The sequence below is a fragment of the Tachysurus vachellii genome, chromosome 5 (genome assembly GCF_030014155.1).
Source record: "Tachysurus vachellii isolate PV-2020 chromosome 5, HZAU_Pvac_v1, whole genome shotgun sequence".
Lineage (NCBI taxonomy): Eukaryota > Metazoa > Chordata > Actinopteri > Siluriformes > Bagridae > Tachysurus > Tachysurus vachellii.
This window is the reverse complement of record NC_083464.1, coordinates 30,732,871-30,750,861: the sequence shown is the minus strand read 5'-3', so window position 1 is coordinate 30,750,861 and position 17,991 is coordinate 30,732,871. Positions and strand designations below refer to the sequence as shown.

The 17,991-nt window shown below is 41.5% G+C and overlaps 1 protein-coding gene across 3 annotated transcripts in view; it reads right to left on the bottom strand.

Moving 5' to 3' along the window:
* Positions 1 to 17,991, bottom strand: part of LOC132846402 (SRC kinase signaling inhibitor 1-like) — a 46,706-nt gene that overhangs the window by 20,303 nt on the left and 8,412 nt on the right. For 2 of the 3 annotated variants that reach the window (XM_060871112.1, XM_060871113.1), the window contains exons 2-5: positions 12,946 to 13,160; positions 7,765 to 7,788; positions 1,040 to 1,238; positions 76 to 377 (exon numbers count right to left, since the gene is read on the bottom strand). In XM_060871112.1, coding sequence (XP_060727095.1) covers positions 76 to 377; positions 1,040 to 1,238; positions 7,765 to 7,788; positions 12,946 to 13,134 — 714 coding nt within the window. In that variant the 5' untranslated portion in view covers positions 13,135 to 13,160. Of the gene's footprint in view, positions 1 to 75; positions 378 to 1,039; positions 1,239 to 7,764; positions 7,789 to 10,213; positions 10,291 to 12,945; positions 13,161 to 17,991 lie in introns of those variants that run through there. The other variant, XM_060871114.1, reaches the window with a different exon arrangement.

The window sequence follows — 17,991 nt, the reverse complement described above, 5'->3', positions numbered from 1 at the left end:
CAGTTCTATATGTGAATTTAGCCTCCAGTATGTTCTTCAATAATATAACGCATTTTCAGTCTTATGGAAGCTCACCCTCAGGTCTCCGTTAGTGACGTGGCCATGATGCGCGTGGTGGTGAGTGGTGAACGCGGCATCTCGGCAGTAGATCTTGAGGACACAGCGGTCGTGGATCCGGCGAGGGTCATCCAGCTCGTAGAAGACGTTGCGTGCCTCGTCCTTGATGAGGATGGCAGTAGCAGGCGAGCGGAGTGCACTCATGTTCAGCTGCTGAGGGAAGACGTGCACAATCAGTGCATGCAGTGTCTCCATGCTGCTCAGCTCGTGGCTGAGGTGAACACGCCGTGTCTCATCGCCAAACTGCAGGAACAAAACGCCTGAGGAGGGATGGATAGATAGAGAAAGAGCGAGAGATTAAGAAAGTAAGGAGTAAGATTTAGAACAGAGAGGGAGGGGAAAAGTCAACCAGTCGATTAACACCATTTTGTGAGTGCCTTTGAATTTGTGCAGCGCATCACATTTGACATCAGGGGCAATTCTCATGGGAGGGCTTCAAGCTTTCTGCATGGAGACAAAGATTGCAGTTTAACAAAAATCCCAGCAGTCTCTGGGTGAAAATCTCACTCCACAGCGCACCTCCCCTCCGAGACCTACAGCAATGCTGAAATGGGGCTCTGGTGCTGACTGGGTTTGAGAATATTTCGTGTCTTTACAGCTTTGGAAGTCAAAAGTTCTGAAATGTGATGCAGTAATAAATCAAAGCATGTTTGGATTCTCAATCCTGACTGTAAAAAGGCACTATTATACTTTATCCTTGTAAAATACTGCACCAGAACTCGTGTAGGCGAAGCTCCACATACATGGATTTTTTGCACTAGCGACAGTCCAATATTCCTGTTACTGCTTTTAACATGTCTGTGTTGACTATTTTAATCACTAGGAATATTTGCTAGTTACAGAACAACAGGCAGCTACAGGACCCTAGTGGATGTCTCTATGTTTTGTGAGTGTATGCAAGTAGGTGTGGGTGGAGCTGTACCTGGTGGGCGGAACTTGTTTTGGCTGGGAGAACGGGCAAGCGGCAGGCTCTGTCGGAGGCGGTTGGAGCGGCTGAAGCCAAGAGCAAGATCAGCGTCGCCCATGGTCTCTAGATTCTCTGCCGAGGCGTACAACGACCGGCCTCCTCCCTGATCAGCAAGAGACTGATGACCTCCACCGCTGGCACGCGGAGTCCTCGCCTACACAGAAGAACAGAAACGTCATGAAACCCCATTTACTATACATCACATACCATACTCTCTTGATTAAAACAAAAAAAATGTACATCATCTGGCAGATTTTTTTTATGCAGTCTTATCAACTGAATTCCATAAAGTAACATTTACACAGTGCTGGAGGAGCCTGTTTAACTCATTTACTCGGTTTGGTTTAAATAGCCCACTTGCAATTCTATTATTGAACAGGAAACATTAACAGAGTGAAGTTGTGCCCTGGCCCTTACAAACTGGTGAAGTAAAATGGCTTCTCGGTAGTGCACAGTGCTTTAATTAGCTGCACCGTAGTAACAGATGTGCACAACTCAACAATGATGCCTTATGGGAAGGTGGCAGACCATCAAGAAATAACTCGGTGTGTGTGCGCGTGTGCAAGCGTTGCGCTTTGACACTGTTGGTGAGTGATGAAGAACTAATGAGGCTAAAACGTACAAAGGCTTTCTCACACACGCTATAAAACACACACACACACACACACACACACACACACACACACACACACTGTCTAACCAACTTTAGAGTCTGTTTTATTTTTTTATGCTCAGGACTAAAATGGTCTGAATTCTAATCCCCACCCCCACACAAACACACCCACAAAGAGCTTAAAGTAGGACAACAGAGTTAAAGTAGCTGTGTAACAAGCTAACTGACCTCATGATCTAATGATCAAACACACTAATAATGATGTTCTCCGAGAGACAAAACCTACTAATACTGATGCGGTGTGTTTGTGGATCAGTAGCATAGCCAGGACGTCTGGTTATAAAGCTTCAGGCTGCATTACGTCTCAAAGATATACTGTTTTTACAACTCCAGGTTATGATGATGTTAAATATTTGCATTTTTTTGCCAGTCAGACTGACCATGCAAATGTAAAACTTAAAAAAAAAAAAAAACATAAATTACAGTGAAATAAATAAGAATGGATTTAGTAATTACGGCCTGGAACCCAGACAGCTTTACAAAACATCTTGGCATGTCACCAATTCCGAATTCAACTCCTGCTCTCTGGATCTGTTTTAGTGTGCATTAATAAATGATTACACTGAGTTATTACAGTTAAATGGTGTTTAAATGAAGAGATGACACTAGTGTTATCCAAATGCATAATGCAATAAACATTTTTAGTGTGTTTTAATGAACCACTGAATGGTGGCGGGGGCACGGTGGCTTAGTGGTTAGCACGTTCGCCTCACACCTCCAGGGTTGGGGGTTCGATTCCTGCCTCCGCCTTGTGTGTGTGGAGTTTGCATGTTCTCCCCGTGCCTCGGGGGTTTCCTCCGGGTACTCCGGTTTCCTCCCCCGGTCCAAAGACATGCATGGTAGGTTGATTGGCATCTCTGGAAAATTGTCCCTAGTGTGTGAGTGTGTGAGTGAATGAGAGTGTGTGTGTGCCCTGCGATGGGTTGGCACTCTGTCCAGGGTGTATCCTGCCTTGATGCCCGATGACGCCTGAGATAGGCACAGGCTCCCCGTGACCCGAGGTAGTTCAAGCACAAGAAGCATGCATACCAAACAGGAAACGGAACTTAAAGGTTAACAAGACTTGCAGTGTTTGCTTACGGTGCAGACAATTTTACAATATACTAAGCAAGTATAAGTTTGATCATAAAAATCTTTAGAGACTGAAATAATAAGTAACAGTATAGACAGAAGACTACTTAATAATTGTGGCTACTGTAAGTATGTTCAATACAGATAGTTTTGTGGTTTTTACCTGATTTAATATCACCACCCTCCAAACTATTATGGTTTGCCTATTGCTATTCTTAACATTTATAATGAACAGTCCTCTTTGGGCCATTTTTTTAATCCTTACTGTGGGAACACATCCCCAAGGCACCCTAATAAAGACCCCCTATCCAAAAACCTCTAATGACACCACTGCTAGCAGGCAGTGCTACACAAACATGCTTGATTACACAGTGAATCTGACGAACGTTTGCAAACTGTATTGTCTGAAGAGTGCATATCAAATAACAGTGGCAGAAATTCAGCAAACAGAAGAGACTCATGAGACTTTTTGCTTCTCATTACTGGTCTAGACTCTTCACTCTTTAACTGCTTTGATGTTACCTTAGCAACAGTCCTCTCAGCGCAAGCCATCAGAGTATAATTGACAGCACATAGCTGGTGGAAACCACTGGAGACTGGAGAAAAAACTCTTGCATTCGTGGAAAAAGCACTTTCTTAAGTTTGTGGAAACCTCATTTGAGAAAGGAATCATCAAAGTGAAGCTTTGAGATAAACAACAAGCCCTGTTAAAAACAAACACCTAGATTTTGAGAGAATGTCATGCCTGTCACTGTGGGAACCGGCATCAGCTCTATGGTCCCCGACCCAATGCAACCTTGACCGGGATAAACTGGTTACTGTAGAATGAATGAATGAATGAACAATGATGGTCATGCCTATTGTCATGAACAATAATGCTAACAACTCTAAACTTCTAGGGTTTGTAGGGTTTCAATGTATAGCCATCATTAATTCAGCTGAAAGTCATTGCTAAATGCAGCTTAGCTGTGCAACAATACATTCATTCATTCATTCATTTTCTACCGCTTATCCGAACTTCTCGGGTCACTGGGAGCCTGTGCCTATCTCAGGCTTCATTAGGCATCAAGGCAGTATACACCATGGACGGAGTGCCAGCCCTCTCATTCACTCACACACTACGGACAATTTTTCCAGAGGTGCCAATCAACCTACCATGCATGTCTTTGGACCGGGGAGGAAACCGGAGTACCCGGGGGAAACCCCCGAGGCACGGGGAGAACATACAAACACCACACACAAAAGGCGGTGGCGGGAATCGAATTTGCAGAAAGCCAGCAACTGCTCCTGCTTTTTAAAGTATATTTTCCTGTGTCCAACCAGAAGGATCAACCTGTACAAATCAAGTGGTCAGAACTCAGAAGCAAAGATTTTCCTGTAGGTACAGTATTTGCCCTCCAGCTTTTCGTCGTTTTGAAAAGAGAGTACAAAAAGTAGAGTGAGCGAGAGATCTTGAAGGTGAGGTTTGTTGAATAGACAGTCTAGAATATCTTGTCATCAGAAAGCCAAGGGAAGAAAAACTGGTCCCTGCTCAGCCTTACAGCAGTATAACAAGGTGTATGGTCAGACTACAGAGTACCATGGCTGCTGTTCTACATTTCCTGGAAGTGCTTTGAGGGGAAACTGAAGCACTTCCTCTTACCAGAGATTCCATATTTGGGGCACTAACCCAGCTGGAGCAGGTCATGTATCTGAATGGCCATCTGCTTCCCACTCCACTTCCAGGATGGCTGTATAGAAGTGCACTGATTTGGCTCCCCACCACTCCTTGGGGAACTCCCAGCAGTTTCACAAATTAGAGAGAAATTTCTAATAGAAAGGCAGCTGATAAAACTCTATCAACACTAGATTGCCAATTGATAGTAAATAATAAGTCTATTGTAGAATTAGGAGAGAAACTTATGAGGCAAACTAGATTTTCCAGGTTTAAAATATAAAAAAAAACACATTAAAACTACTTAATGTTTGATATTTAAAAGTAATTTCCTGTAAGAAACAGAAAGGATTAAATCAAAACAAATTCAAAGCAGCTGCCAAAGTTGTATCACTGAGTCTTGAAGAGATAGTCTTAGAGGCTGGGTTCCAGCATGTTCAAGATCATAAAGCTTATGTGATCGAAAAGCTTATAGAGATGAGTCCAATTTTGTCAGGAGAAGCGCCTATGAGACGTATAAGTCTGCAAGTTTCTATGGCAGCTGTCATGGTTTGGAGTGCATTTCTGAAAGTGATAGAGAAGTAGGAAATGTGGTGCAAATCAGTCAGATGATGAATGCTGTGGATATAGAAACAGATTTTGTTCCATCGAGCGGTACCTTTGGGAGAATAACCGAGTGGTAAAAACGTTCTTCCAGCATGATAATAACTCCCTAAGCGCTTTGCAAACACAATTAAAGCCCACTTCAAGCAGAAGACAGATGGGCAAGGCAGTACTAAATCGGCCACCTCAGACCAGAAACAAGCACAAAGCCATTTAAGATCACGGGCAGTAAAAGAATAGTTCAAGCAAATTGTTCATGAAAGATTTCACCAAGCAAATAACACAATTTGGTCAAACGTTTGTGGACAGTTTCAGCATGACAATGCCCCTATGAACCAAGCGATCTCCATAAAGGGGAAGTCGTGGCCTAATGGTTAGAGAGTCTGACTCTTAACCCTAAGGTTGTGGGTTCGAGTCTTGGGCCGGCCACGACTGAGGTGCCCTTGAGCAAGGCACCGAACCCCACCAACTGCTCCCCGGGCGCCGCAGAATAAATGGCTGCCCACTGCTCCGGGTGTGTGTTCACGGTGTGTGTGTTCACTGCTGTGTGTGTGTGCACTTTGGATGGGTTAAATGCAGAGAACTAATTCTGAGTATGGGTCACCGTACTTAGCCGTATGTCACGTCACTTATTAAAGGCATGGCGTGAATAGGTTTGAGAGCAAGAACTTAAGTGGCCTGAAACCCAAGACCCAAGCTTACTACACACGTTTGATGAACTGGAACGCTGACTGCATCAATGCCTGAAAGCCCTAAATCTCCATAAACATGTTCAAAAATCTAGTGGAAAACCTTCAGAAGAAGGGAGCAATTTCAACATCAAAGGGGGACTAAATCTGAAAAGGGATGATCAACAAGCACAAATGTTTGTGATGTCACCTGAATGTCACCTCAATTTTTAATCTACACATCAAGTTAGTTACTGCTGCATTTTTTTCAGTCCTCAGCTCGACTATCTACTCAGGGTAGAATTAGCTAAATTGTGATATCTCTACGCGTAATGAGGTACTTGAAAATTCTGTATATTGTATCAGTGCTTCCTTGTTTTTTTTTTTGCAGGCAGCAGGATACAGAGGCAGGAATTATAAAGCGCAATTAAACCACAGCTTGTTACCACAAGGTCATCGTGAAAGATCACTATGCTCCTGTGAGGCAAGTTTAAATCCCATTAGAAAGCAATCAAATTCATACAGGATAAAATACATCTCAGCAGTTAAACCGTTATGGGGGAATAAACGCTTTTTCAAAGGTCTTTTGGATGGTTAAAGTTTCTTGTTTACTTAATAGGATTTTTTCCCCGAAAACAGAAATCCATTGTTTATCTGGATGATTGAAAAATAGTTGAATTTGAAGTTTGGAAAATTATCCAGCTGGATACGTTTTATAAATCAGCTAGCTAGTTACTTTTTGTGAATGAGCTAGTTAAATTCTCTGTATCTTTAGGTATTATAAATTAGCTAGCTAGTTGAGTTTTGTAAAGTACTTGACTAGAACGAGCTAACTAACTAGAACGAGCTAACTAAAACTGATAAGCGTGTAATTTGCTTTATTCATCTGTTAAAAATATTCTGTTTTACTCTTGAATATTTTCAGATATTCTTTGATTTTGAAGCACATTTTTGCTGCCATAATTCTACTTTTCCTACATGTACTACACCTACCTAAGTACTTTTTCAGACTTTTAATTGCTTATTAAAAATCTCAACACCATTATTACTATTTTAAAAAAATAAAAAATTTGTTGTAAGATTTTTTTAATTCGCCATAGACTCTGAAGTATATTGACTTAAGTAAACTTTGAGTTTGGTGAATTAGCTAGTAAAGTTATACAATTTAGATAAAGTAGCTAGCTAGGTAATTCTTTGTAAATTAGCTAATTCAAGGTTTTTATCTAGTTGAGTATCATCAGTTGAAATATTTACTGTTTTACTAATGAGATTGCATAACATTTACACATCGCTGTTCATCATACCGTGACCTTCTCACACATTTATTTAAGAAATTCTAATCTTCCTCAAGAGCATATTTAGAAGATACGAAGTCTTTTCTAAAATTCTAATGAAGTAACCTAGCAACCATCTCTATGTGGAGCTAAATAATCAGCGCTGTACAGTGTGTGTACGAGGCTCCATCGTCAGACCCTCGCTGTATATTCGGCGACTCGACTTTGCCTCTTCTCTCTAACTGCGGAATAATTCATGCTTTAAACTTATCGGCTAAATGAACTGCTTACAATCTACCTCTAATGTAATGGTATAACAAACACAGGAGTGATTACTGAATATATTACAAAATGAATAATCCAGGATGCGTGTGTGTGTGTGTGTGTCTGTACACCTGTGGTAATGATAATGCCGGCTTGTGTTTTATCGGTCTGTTTGTCTCTAACTCAATTTGAATTATTGATCCTGTCAAACATTTTTGGTTAATTTTTCTATAATAGTAGTACTGCTCCAACATCATTTCTGGCTACAGTGTGAATGGAAGTGTGGTCCACGTTATTGAAAAATTATCAACAATAATCAGTTAACAACAGTCAGTTATTGGAAAAGGATCAACTTTAGGAAGCAAAAAAACTGTTATTAAAAATCAGTAATTATACAGTAATTATAAAGAAAATAAAATATATAATAAAGAAAATTAAACAGGAAATAAATCTATGAAATTTTCAGTACTGACCTTAAAGCTCCAGTAATGTGGTTGCTAAGAGAAAGAGAGAGAGAGAGAGAGAGAGAGAGAGAGAGAGAGAGAGAGAGAGAGAGAGACTTTAAACTTTGCACATTTATTTAAACAAACATCTTGTCTTGTCCTAGACAACAGAGTCACTATTTGAGAGGAAGAATGAGACAAGAAAACACGAGAGAGAGAGAGAGAGAGAGAGAGAGAGAGAATCTTTTAATAATTTAGCAAATTAAACTGATCCGTTCTCACCCAATCTTTATTATGATTCTCGTGATTACACATCATACAGGTGAAAACACACACGCTATACTCAAAGATAACACACACACTGTTGAATATTAGTCACATAGACAGATGGTGTTAACGGCTGCTGGCTTTTATTATAAAGGCTAATTGCAGTGCATCCGGACATCACTGTCTCACTCTTTCTCTCTCTCTCTCTCTCTCTCTCTCACTCTCTCTCTCTATCTAGCTCTCTCTCACACACACACACAGAAAGACGAGAAAAAGAAACGCAGAGATCTAGTCATTTGAATGTATACCTCAGGCAAATGGGCCTGTAGGTGAATGAGACCTAAACCAACAAACGTGCAGCACCAGCACTACCTCCAATACACACAGACACACACACACACCTTCACTAAAACCTTACAAACCACGACAATCAGTAGCTCTAACACCTGGGACTGGCAGTTTGTTATTCACAGTAGGGTCATAAAGAAGCAAACAATTTTTTTAATTTAGCGTGTAGCTTCATGGTTGTACAGGAGACTGCAACGTTTTAGCAATATCTTTCTACATTTGCTACACAGCATCTGAGACATGATCTGGCTAACAGGAACATGCAGGTACGTGTAAACTAAACAAAATAAAAGTCATACATAAAGCTGTCATATCATGCTCCCGTTAGTACAACATTCAGGAAATGAAAACCTCACAATGGCTGTAAATTATTTATTATTTTAAACCAAAGGACTTGCTCGCATTTTGTCGACGGCGCTTCTTCTGCAGTCTTGGTTAAGAATCATATACCTGTTTGTTTACCTTTAAGCTTAAAGCTTGGTATTAAGATTCCTGGTAATAGCTCAGTTTCATTCTCAGTCTCCTGTGTAGCTAAATAACTAGCTATTCATTTAGGTTAACTCTGTTTATTATTAACCAATAAATGTTTCATCTCGCTCTCTTTTTTTTTAACATTTCATGCTATTTTATTTCACGGTTTAAAGCTTTAAACCTCCAGATTATTACAGAACTACTGTAAAGCTATTATAGTGAGACTAACAAGAAAGAAACGTGGTTATGGGGGACAGAGCGCCACTTGACACTGTGTTTTCTTGAAGCTGTGTGCCAAAACAGTTACTCAGACAAAACAAACCCTGGTTTTATTTTGTATTCTGTCTTTAACAGTGATAAGTGAATTTTATAAACACGATAGTTGTTGAGAGAGTTGCTGGCTGTTTGCAAAGTCAGCCAAATGTGACCTATTCCTGTGAAAGTAGGCGTTTCTTGGCGTTTCACACCATTGACTCTTTAGACAAAGCTGGAAATCTGACTTGGTCTGTAAGAAGCTATTTTTACGTTTATGAACACATTGTTGGCTGCTTAAGGCGCATCCCAACTATGCTAAGACTACAGCTTTTGACTTTTACGCTATTTATTTATATATCTTAATATATAATATATAATATATAATATAACCAGAACGGTTAAATATGTAAAATATCCAGAATAGCCTTTTCCTTAAGCACTGCTTCACAAACTTTGAAGAAGGAGTCTGATCTTCAAAATGAGATTACAGCATTAGTGTACTTTATATTAAGCCCGTTATTTAGGAAGATAATAACGTGAGATATTTTGAGACAGGTTAGTTACTGGTTTGAAAAAGGTCTGTTGTAGAAAATTCAATTAGTCACCAAAGTATATCCTTTAGGTGAAAATCTCAATCCTGTAGGAACAGTGTCATCACAACCAAATCTGTGTGTGTGTGTGTGTGTGTGTAAGAAATCAGGAAACAGAGTTGAGGGATAAAATTGCGACACAGTCTGCATGCCAAGCAGGCTTATGTGCCCACCCATTCTGCCCTCTCTTCCTCTGGCATACACACACACACACACACACACATATACACACTTAGACACATTTTCATGTCTTTATATATCTGTCCAGCATGCCCCTCAAAAATATTTCTCTCTTTGGCTGTCTCTGTATGCTCTCTAAGACACACACTCTCTCTCTCACACACACACACTCATACATACTGCGGCAGGCTTTCCAGCCACACCTGCTGCCCACCTCATGCCCCACAACACGATATTACGATGACAACACTCTAGCCACTAGCCGACCTGCAATGCTATAAACAAAACACAACGTAACACATGCGCACACACACATACACACGCATGTGCACACACACACCTTTCTGTATCAGAGTCCACCTTCTCACCTGGTTAGATGAACATCAACCTCCACCTTATCCAAAACACAAACCAGTTAGGCAGACAATCTCTTGCTCTCTCTCTCGCTCTCTCTCTCTCTCTCTCTCTCTCTCTCTCTCTCTCTCTGTTTGTTCAGCGCAAATTGTTCATGTCTTCATCGATTAATAAACGTAACATACCATTGCTAATTAATCCTCTTCCCTCCTGTGCCTCCTTCCACCCCTCCTCTCCTCCTTCTCCCTCTGTCTATCCATCCGGCTCTCCGTTTCCAGGCTGCAGATCACAGAAAATCCCCTGCCTCTGGAGCTTTCTGTTTCTCTCTCTCTCTCTCTCTCTCTCTCTCGCTCTCTCTCTCTCTCTCCCCCCCTTTCACCCTTTCCCTCTCACTCACTCATTCACTTTAACTCTCTGCCTTCTCAACCATTATGGACACCCACTGTCCCTTTCTTGATCTTTCCCTGATTATAACCTCTTCTCTCTGTCTCTATGTCTCTGTCGTTCTCCACCTTGCCGGTTCTCACCATGTGATCTTTTCAATCGCCATATATGGGCGCCAGGTTGCCGTGGAAACATCCGACTCCACCTGCCTCCAACACCTCCCCACCCCTCTTTTCCCATTTCTGTTGCTAACAGAGGAGTACAAATAGATAGTGCAAACAGAAATGAAGGAAAGGAAAGAGCATAGGGGATTAAAAATAGAGAAAATAGTTTGGGGGGGGGGGGGGGTAGGGGTAGAACCTGCTAAGAGAAAGTGACAAGGGAAACAAAGGTGCATGCAGAAAAGATGGCAAAGACAAAAATCATAGAAGAAAAGGTAAAAGAAGTGGCTATGCTGCAAACGTAGAGGATTTGCATTTCATACAAATGAGTTCATAATCTTCATGGGTGGGGTTACAGAGAAGAGATTTGTACACAGAAAATTGGAGAAAAGACTTGAATGATCAGATGTGAAGACATGGGTCACCATCAAGTCAACTGCATCTCTCTTTCCTGAGTAGCTGAATAGGGTTTGTATAAACGTCTGACCAACCTTCGTGTCTGAAGGAGTTAGAGTTGGGTACAGGGTGGTAACACTCACTTGAGAACAGAAGAAGAAGCTAAGAAGAAGAAGGTAAAGAAATACTCTGGTGTTTTCAGAACATAATGTCTATTCCATGGATCTGTATCATGTGAAAACTATAGAAAAGTATTTCAACCTGTTTTCCTGTATTGAGAACATTTTCTGGGGGGCACGGTGGCTTAGTGGTTAGCACGTTCGCCTCACACCTCCAGGGTTGGGGGTTCGATTCCCGCCTCCGCCTTGTGTGTGTGGAGTTTGCATGTTCTCCCCGTGCCTCGGGGGTTTCCTCCGGGTACTCCAGTTTCCTCCCCCGGTCCAAAGACATGCATGGTAGGTTGATTGGCATCTCTGGAAAACTGTCCGTAGTGTGTGATTGCGTGAGTGAATGAGAGTGTGTGTGTGTGCCCTGTGATGGGTTGGCACTCCGTCCAGGGTGTATCCTGCCTTGATGCTCGCTGACGCCTGAGATAGGCACAGGCTCCCCGTGACACGAGGTAGTTCGGATAAGCGGTAGAAAATGAGTGAGTGAGTGAGTAAACAGGAAAGATTAAAAACTACCACAATTACCCCTAACAATAATAGTTGCTGAGGTAAACATGAGGTAGACATGAGAATCTTCTCGATGCTGGTATTCTCATGGGGCAATATGGCAAAAAAAGGATTCAGATTTATGGTATCCATCGGACATTAGACCAAATAAGATCACACCTGACTTGAGACTTTGGGATTTGGGGATCTATGGATGGGCTCCATTAAGAATGAATGCAAAGATAAGAACATGATGAAGAAGGGATATGGAAGGAATGGGATTAAAGGACAGCATAAGGAAGGGATGGGGGTTAAAGGAAAAGTAAGGGAAGGGTTGGTATACAATGTGAAAGAGAAGACAGGGAAAGAAAATGTATATGAAGAGAATCTAATGCAAGGACAGGTGAGAAATGTGATGGGAGGGGAGGGAAAAAGAATTATAGAGATGGAATATCAAAAAAGAACCACTAATGGAAGACTATGAATGAAAGGAATGAATGCAAGGACATGGTAGCAATGTGAAATGAAAGACAGGTGAGAAACATGAAGGGAAGGGAAAGAAGAACATGGTAAAAATAAAGGGAATGGCCAGATGGATGTGAAGTGAACGTTGAAGTAAGAGGCTAGGAAGAGTAGGTTAGGGATGGGGTACAAATGGAAGAGACACAAGGGGAGGTTAAAAAAGTATAGTATATAGAATGGATGCAAAGGGTTGGGATGTGAAAGAGTGATGGTAAACATCTGTAAAGGAAATAGACAGATAGATGGGAAATGTGATGGGGCTGAGAAAGGAAGGATAAATATGGTTACAAAGGGAAGGGCAAGAAAGGAAAGTACACCAATGGGAAGAATAGAAAAACCATGTGAAAGACAGAAAGGGAAAGAAGGGATTGCGAGAGATAGGAAGGAAAGGGAAAAGCAGATCTTCACACCTACCTGCGATTCCTTATCATTCACAGCATGACAAATGTACACCGAGACACAGCTCTTCTACTATATACAGTATTACACACCCACACACACACATCTGCTGCCTCACAGTCTTTCTTCCATTTATTCAAGACAATACCCCCTTCTCTGGAACAGCATGCCAAGTCATGTTTAGCATGTTTTCATGGCAACGAACACACACACACACATACAGGTACATACCTGCTGGCGTGAACAGTTGGCACTGACGAGGGTCGCAGCATGCTGTGGTGGATATTTGCCCCGCTGTCTCTCAGCATCCGCGGCATGTATCTTGGCCATCGCCTCAACGTCTGGATTGGAGAAGCGGCGGGCCGTGTTGCCCAGTGTGTGGTACTGACGTTGGTATTCTCCATGCTCCCCTCGCATCATCCTACCTTCGTCTCACCTGGCCAGATCTGTGCGGGTCAACAGGTCAAAGGTCACACACATAGCTGGACAGATCAGAGTTGTGCAGTAGCGGACTTGAGTGCTGTTACAGGAATGAAACTCTCTGTCTGGGACAAGCTATTAAAAGAGAATAATCAACTACAGTTAACAGTCACTCAGCTTCGCACCAGGCTGCATCACACCAGCCCGTCATGTTTTATTCCTTACTTGTGCCTGATATCTTTCTGCTTTGGGGGTTTGATCTTGAAAATGCTTCTAGTATTGCGTGCGCGCACACACACACACACACACATCAGCTAATACAGCTGTAGGCTACTGAGCTGTTGAGATTTTGAGATTTATATAGAAAATGGCAGCAGGAGTGGAAGAAGGAGGGGGAAAAGGAGGGGATGTAAAATAAGAACAAGATACGAGGCAGGAAAATGATGAGATTCAATCCGAACTTGTCTAATGACACCTGGCTGAGATTGAATAAAATAAATCAATCATAATAAACAAGCTCACTATGCAACGCACATGTCGGGTTTTATATTCACTTTATTTTTTGCATTGTTGTTCAGTGTTACTTTTAGTCATTTGCTTACACTCAAAACATATGCCAAAGTGCGACACAAAATCGATACCCAAATGCTAATACGGTGACCGAGGGTTTTAGTCGAGATTTACTTTGTAAAAAATATCTTCAATGTAAAACGCACTTTGGAACAAACACAAAGAACGGCAAGACTTCACAACAAGGATATCTACAGTACATGTAGTGTTGATATTTACAGTGTTTCTCCTTTAGCTAGCTTACAATCTTTTGTTTTGTTTTGTTTTGTTTTGTAATAAACTAGTCCAAATCAAACTATAAAGCGCCACGTTCTTCAGCTTCAGTGAATGTTTTATAATGATCAAGGTCAAGGTGCTTCCAGAGTCTATCCTGGTATGACATCTTGCCCAGAATTGCCTCCAGTTTCCTGACCACCAGAGGGCAGTTTCCCCTCATTTTTAACCAACTTCATCCTTTACGTCCTACTTACTCCAGAATCGCTATATTATATTAAGGACATTAATCTGAATTCATCCGCATTTTGTTTTTATTGTCCTGTTCTGTGTCCCTATGATTTGAGCCTATTTCAGATCTCTGGTGTTTTGAACACCAAATTTGCCATAAATGTGTCCTTTGTTGTGAGTGAATTTCTTCTAGTGAAAGTGAAGTTTTGCCTCCATAAACCTCATTCACATGGATACATATTCTACATATCTGAACCGGGAGTACTGGATCCTTCCCAGATTCCACAGGCTTTTTGTTCTGCAAGTCATACTTGAAGCCTGAAGCCTGAGATGCCTGAATATTTATTTAATTGAATTTCTATTCATTCATTTTCACTAACCTGGATCTGGAACCGGGGGGCACGGTGGCTTAGTGGTTAGCACGTTTGCCTCACACCTCCAGGGTTGGGGGTTCGATTCCCACCTCCACCTTGTGTGTGTGGAGTTTGCATGTTCTCCCCGTGCCTCGGGGGTTTCCTCCGGGTACTCCGGTTAGGCACAGGCTCCCTGTGACCCGAGGTAGTTCGGATAAGCGGTAGAAGATGAATGAATGAATGGATCTGGAACCCTCACTCACTCACTCATTTTCTACCGCTTATCCGAACTTCTCGGGTCACGGGGAGCCTGTGCCTATCTCAGGCGTCATCGGGCATCAAGGCAGGATACACCCTGGACGGAGTGCCAACCCATCGCAGGACACACACACACACTCACTCATTCACTCACGCACTCACGCACTACGGACAATTTTCCAGAGATGCCAATCAACCTACCATGCATGTCTTTGGACCGGGGGGAGGAAACCGGAGTACCCGGAGGAAACCCCCGAGGCACGGGGAGAACATGCACTAACCTGGGTCTGGAAACTATCCCGGGAATTGTTTGGTGAAAGTTTACAATGCACCCTGAATGAAAAATCCAACTAGTGGGAAGAAACTGAAGAACCCACAGGGAAACCCCATGCTTTTATGCATGCCTGTAATAAAAGTTCAATTGCATTTAACTGAATTTTATTTAATATACTATACATATAACTTACATCTTTTATCTAACGCCTCTGTAACGTGTCCATTTGCATGCTCTAAGGCCTGTGTGTGAGGCTCAGTCTTCACCATTGTCTTTTCTTTCTCTCACTCTTTGTCAAATTACATCAGCCTTGCTGAGAAATGTTGTATCACAGGAACGTCTTGATAAAATATGCCGCAACATACTGCGCATCGTTTAGGGATTTAATTTTTTTCCCCAGAGTGCGCTCCACTGTGAAAGACCGTACTTTTTAAACTCTGTTTTACAAATGAAAACAGCAGTAAAAATGGGTGTTAAAGAAGAGCATAAACAGCTGGCACCGGCCACATACCAACCCCATAAACATCAAACCCACACACTTGCTGTGCCATTTCTCTGGGGTTTTAGTAAGCAAAATAAAATAAAAGAAGGAATACGGAGCTTCATGTGACACGTCTCTCCATCTTAGACACATTTAGAAGCCTAAATCAATCAAGCCTGATCCAACAGACTAATCGCTATGCCAGCCTTGATCCCAATTCGAGAAGGATTAACACTTCGGGGGAAAGTCTTGTCTTTTTGGCTGCTTGATTTGCACCCAATACGAAATAATCAAACATTTCACAGATCTCTTGCTCCAGAAGGATGAGGTTTTTCTTCCTCGAGGTGACAGATGTGAGAGATAAATGAGTATTGATTGGCCTGCATTCCAGTATTACTTGTCATAATTCACAAACGGTAGCAAGCTAATATTTTTCCGTGTCTCTTTTGATCCAAGTCTGTATATTTAAAGGTAGGTGTAATTTATAAATTATTACTTCTCCATGCTAGAAATTAGCCATAAGCAAAATCGCAAATCATTCGAGCAGCTTCTGAGATACGCTTAAATTTCACGTTATAAGAAGTAATAGCTGCAGAGAAAACATATAAAAGTTACTTTTATATTTGACTGTTACAAAGCACCGACACAGGAAACTCCTGATGAGTGAATGTTAAATAAAGGTTTGAGCAGGAAAACTTTGTGCATTTTTTTTTTATTGAGATCTATGAGATCTGCTTTTGAAATAAAACAAGACACCTCTCGTCCAATCAGAATTGAGAATGTAAGCCCAGTGTTTTATAATGAAAAATAACACGAGGCACCGTTACGTATATTGCTGATTTACAGTTTAATCTTTATAATAAGTCACAAAAAAGGGACAATCTCTTTGGCTCAGTCTGGTAATGATTGTGTGTGTGTGTGTTTATATATGCATGTTAACACATTTTCCTGCTGTGTCAGACATCCTCACAGCAGAAGGGCAGACAAGAGCAGCATTTCATGCTCGAGCCTTTACATACAAATTAGAGACGGTTGACCGCATCATTAAAAAAACACAAAAAACAAAAATGGACATCTAACCGTATGACTGCAGAAATGAATTAATCCATTTCTTTTTTTTTCTTTTTTATTAAAATGCAAAATCACTGTTCAGAAACGTCATTCTGCTGAACCTTATCATTGATTGACAGCTGCATTTTTTTTCTTTACTCATTCTATGATTGTGGCTTTTTACCACAAGGACATTTAGCATAAAAAACCGAGTCACCCGTGTGAACGCAACTGTTCTAATATACTATAATATATAATACATTTTAGTTAGGATTTTGTAATTTCTTGTAGTTTCCAATAAGCAAGAAACACATCAGAACATTTCCACTGAAACACTAATAACTTTGCAGCTGTGTTTTCCGTACGTTCCCCTGGCGCGTTACACCGACAAATCCTCTCCTCGTCATTTCCTGATGAACACCAATGTTTGTCAGAAACACGACAATAAAAGTTTGGATTAATCAACCTCTCGTCTCAGGTGACTCAAGCCTCGCTAATCTCCTGCTATTCACAGCCCATAGTAAACACCTTCTCACTGTCAGGTTCCGTGTAATTTATACGACGACGGTGATGATGATAACAGGACGCCTGATTTATGTCTCTCTGGGATGATTTTTCTAAATGTGGTTAAGCCTCCTGTGGCAAATTAAAAATTCTAGTGAGGGAGGAGAATATCTCGTTCTTCCTTCTCTCACACAAGACAATTGAAATAGATTTCACAATCTATGAAATCTATACACAATCTTTCTATCTCGTGTATAAATCTCCGTGACCTTCTCGGAGGAACAAAGTTGACACGTTGAGCTGCGATAAGAGCCGATACAGGAGGCGTGTCCCGGATAGTCAGTGAAGCGGTCGGGGTGATGGGAAAGAGGACAGACGGATTTTTATTATAAGGCGGTTTGGCTCGCACGTAAGCGTAATGAGAAATGCCATGGCGGCCTTCGGACTCTGTTGAGGACACGGAAATATGACATAATCCCAAACAAGGTCGTTACTTAGCTCGAGAGCGGCGACAGCTAACATCTTCGCCATCGTAAATCCACATGGCTGCCGTGTACACAGCCTTGGCCCATTAAATGACTCAGGAAAAAAAAAAAGGAGGGGTGGTGTGCTTGACAGGGATGAAGTATTATGAGTGCTGGTTTAATTAATAGGTGGATTTAAAACAAATTCATCTTCAGGTTGAAGGTTTAATCGGGGACATCTAATAACACGGCGGATTGGAAGACTTGAGAGTCTGAGACGAGTCTTTTTAGACATTACTACTGAAGGACAGAGGGGAAAGAATTCACCGAAGAGGAAATGACACAGGACTTGACTGCAAAAAAAACAAACAAGCAAACAAAAAACATCAGTTGAAGATGTTCAATAAGATGCTGCTTGATAGTGAGTCTAGGGAAAATGTGGACACTGTATGGTGTACA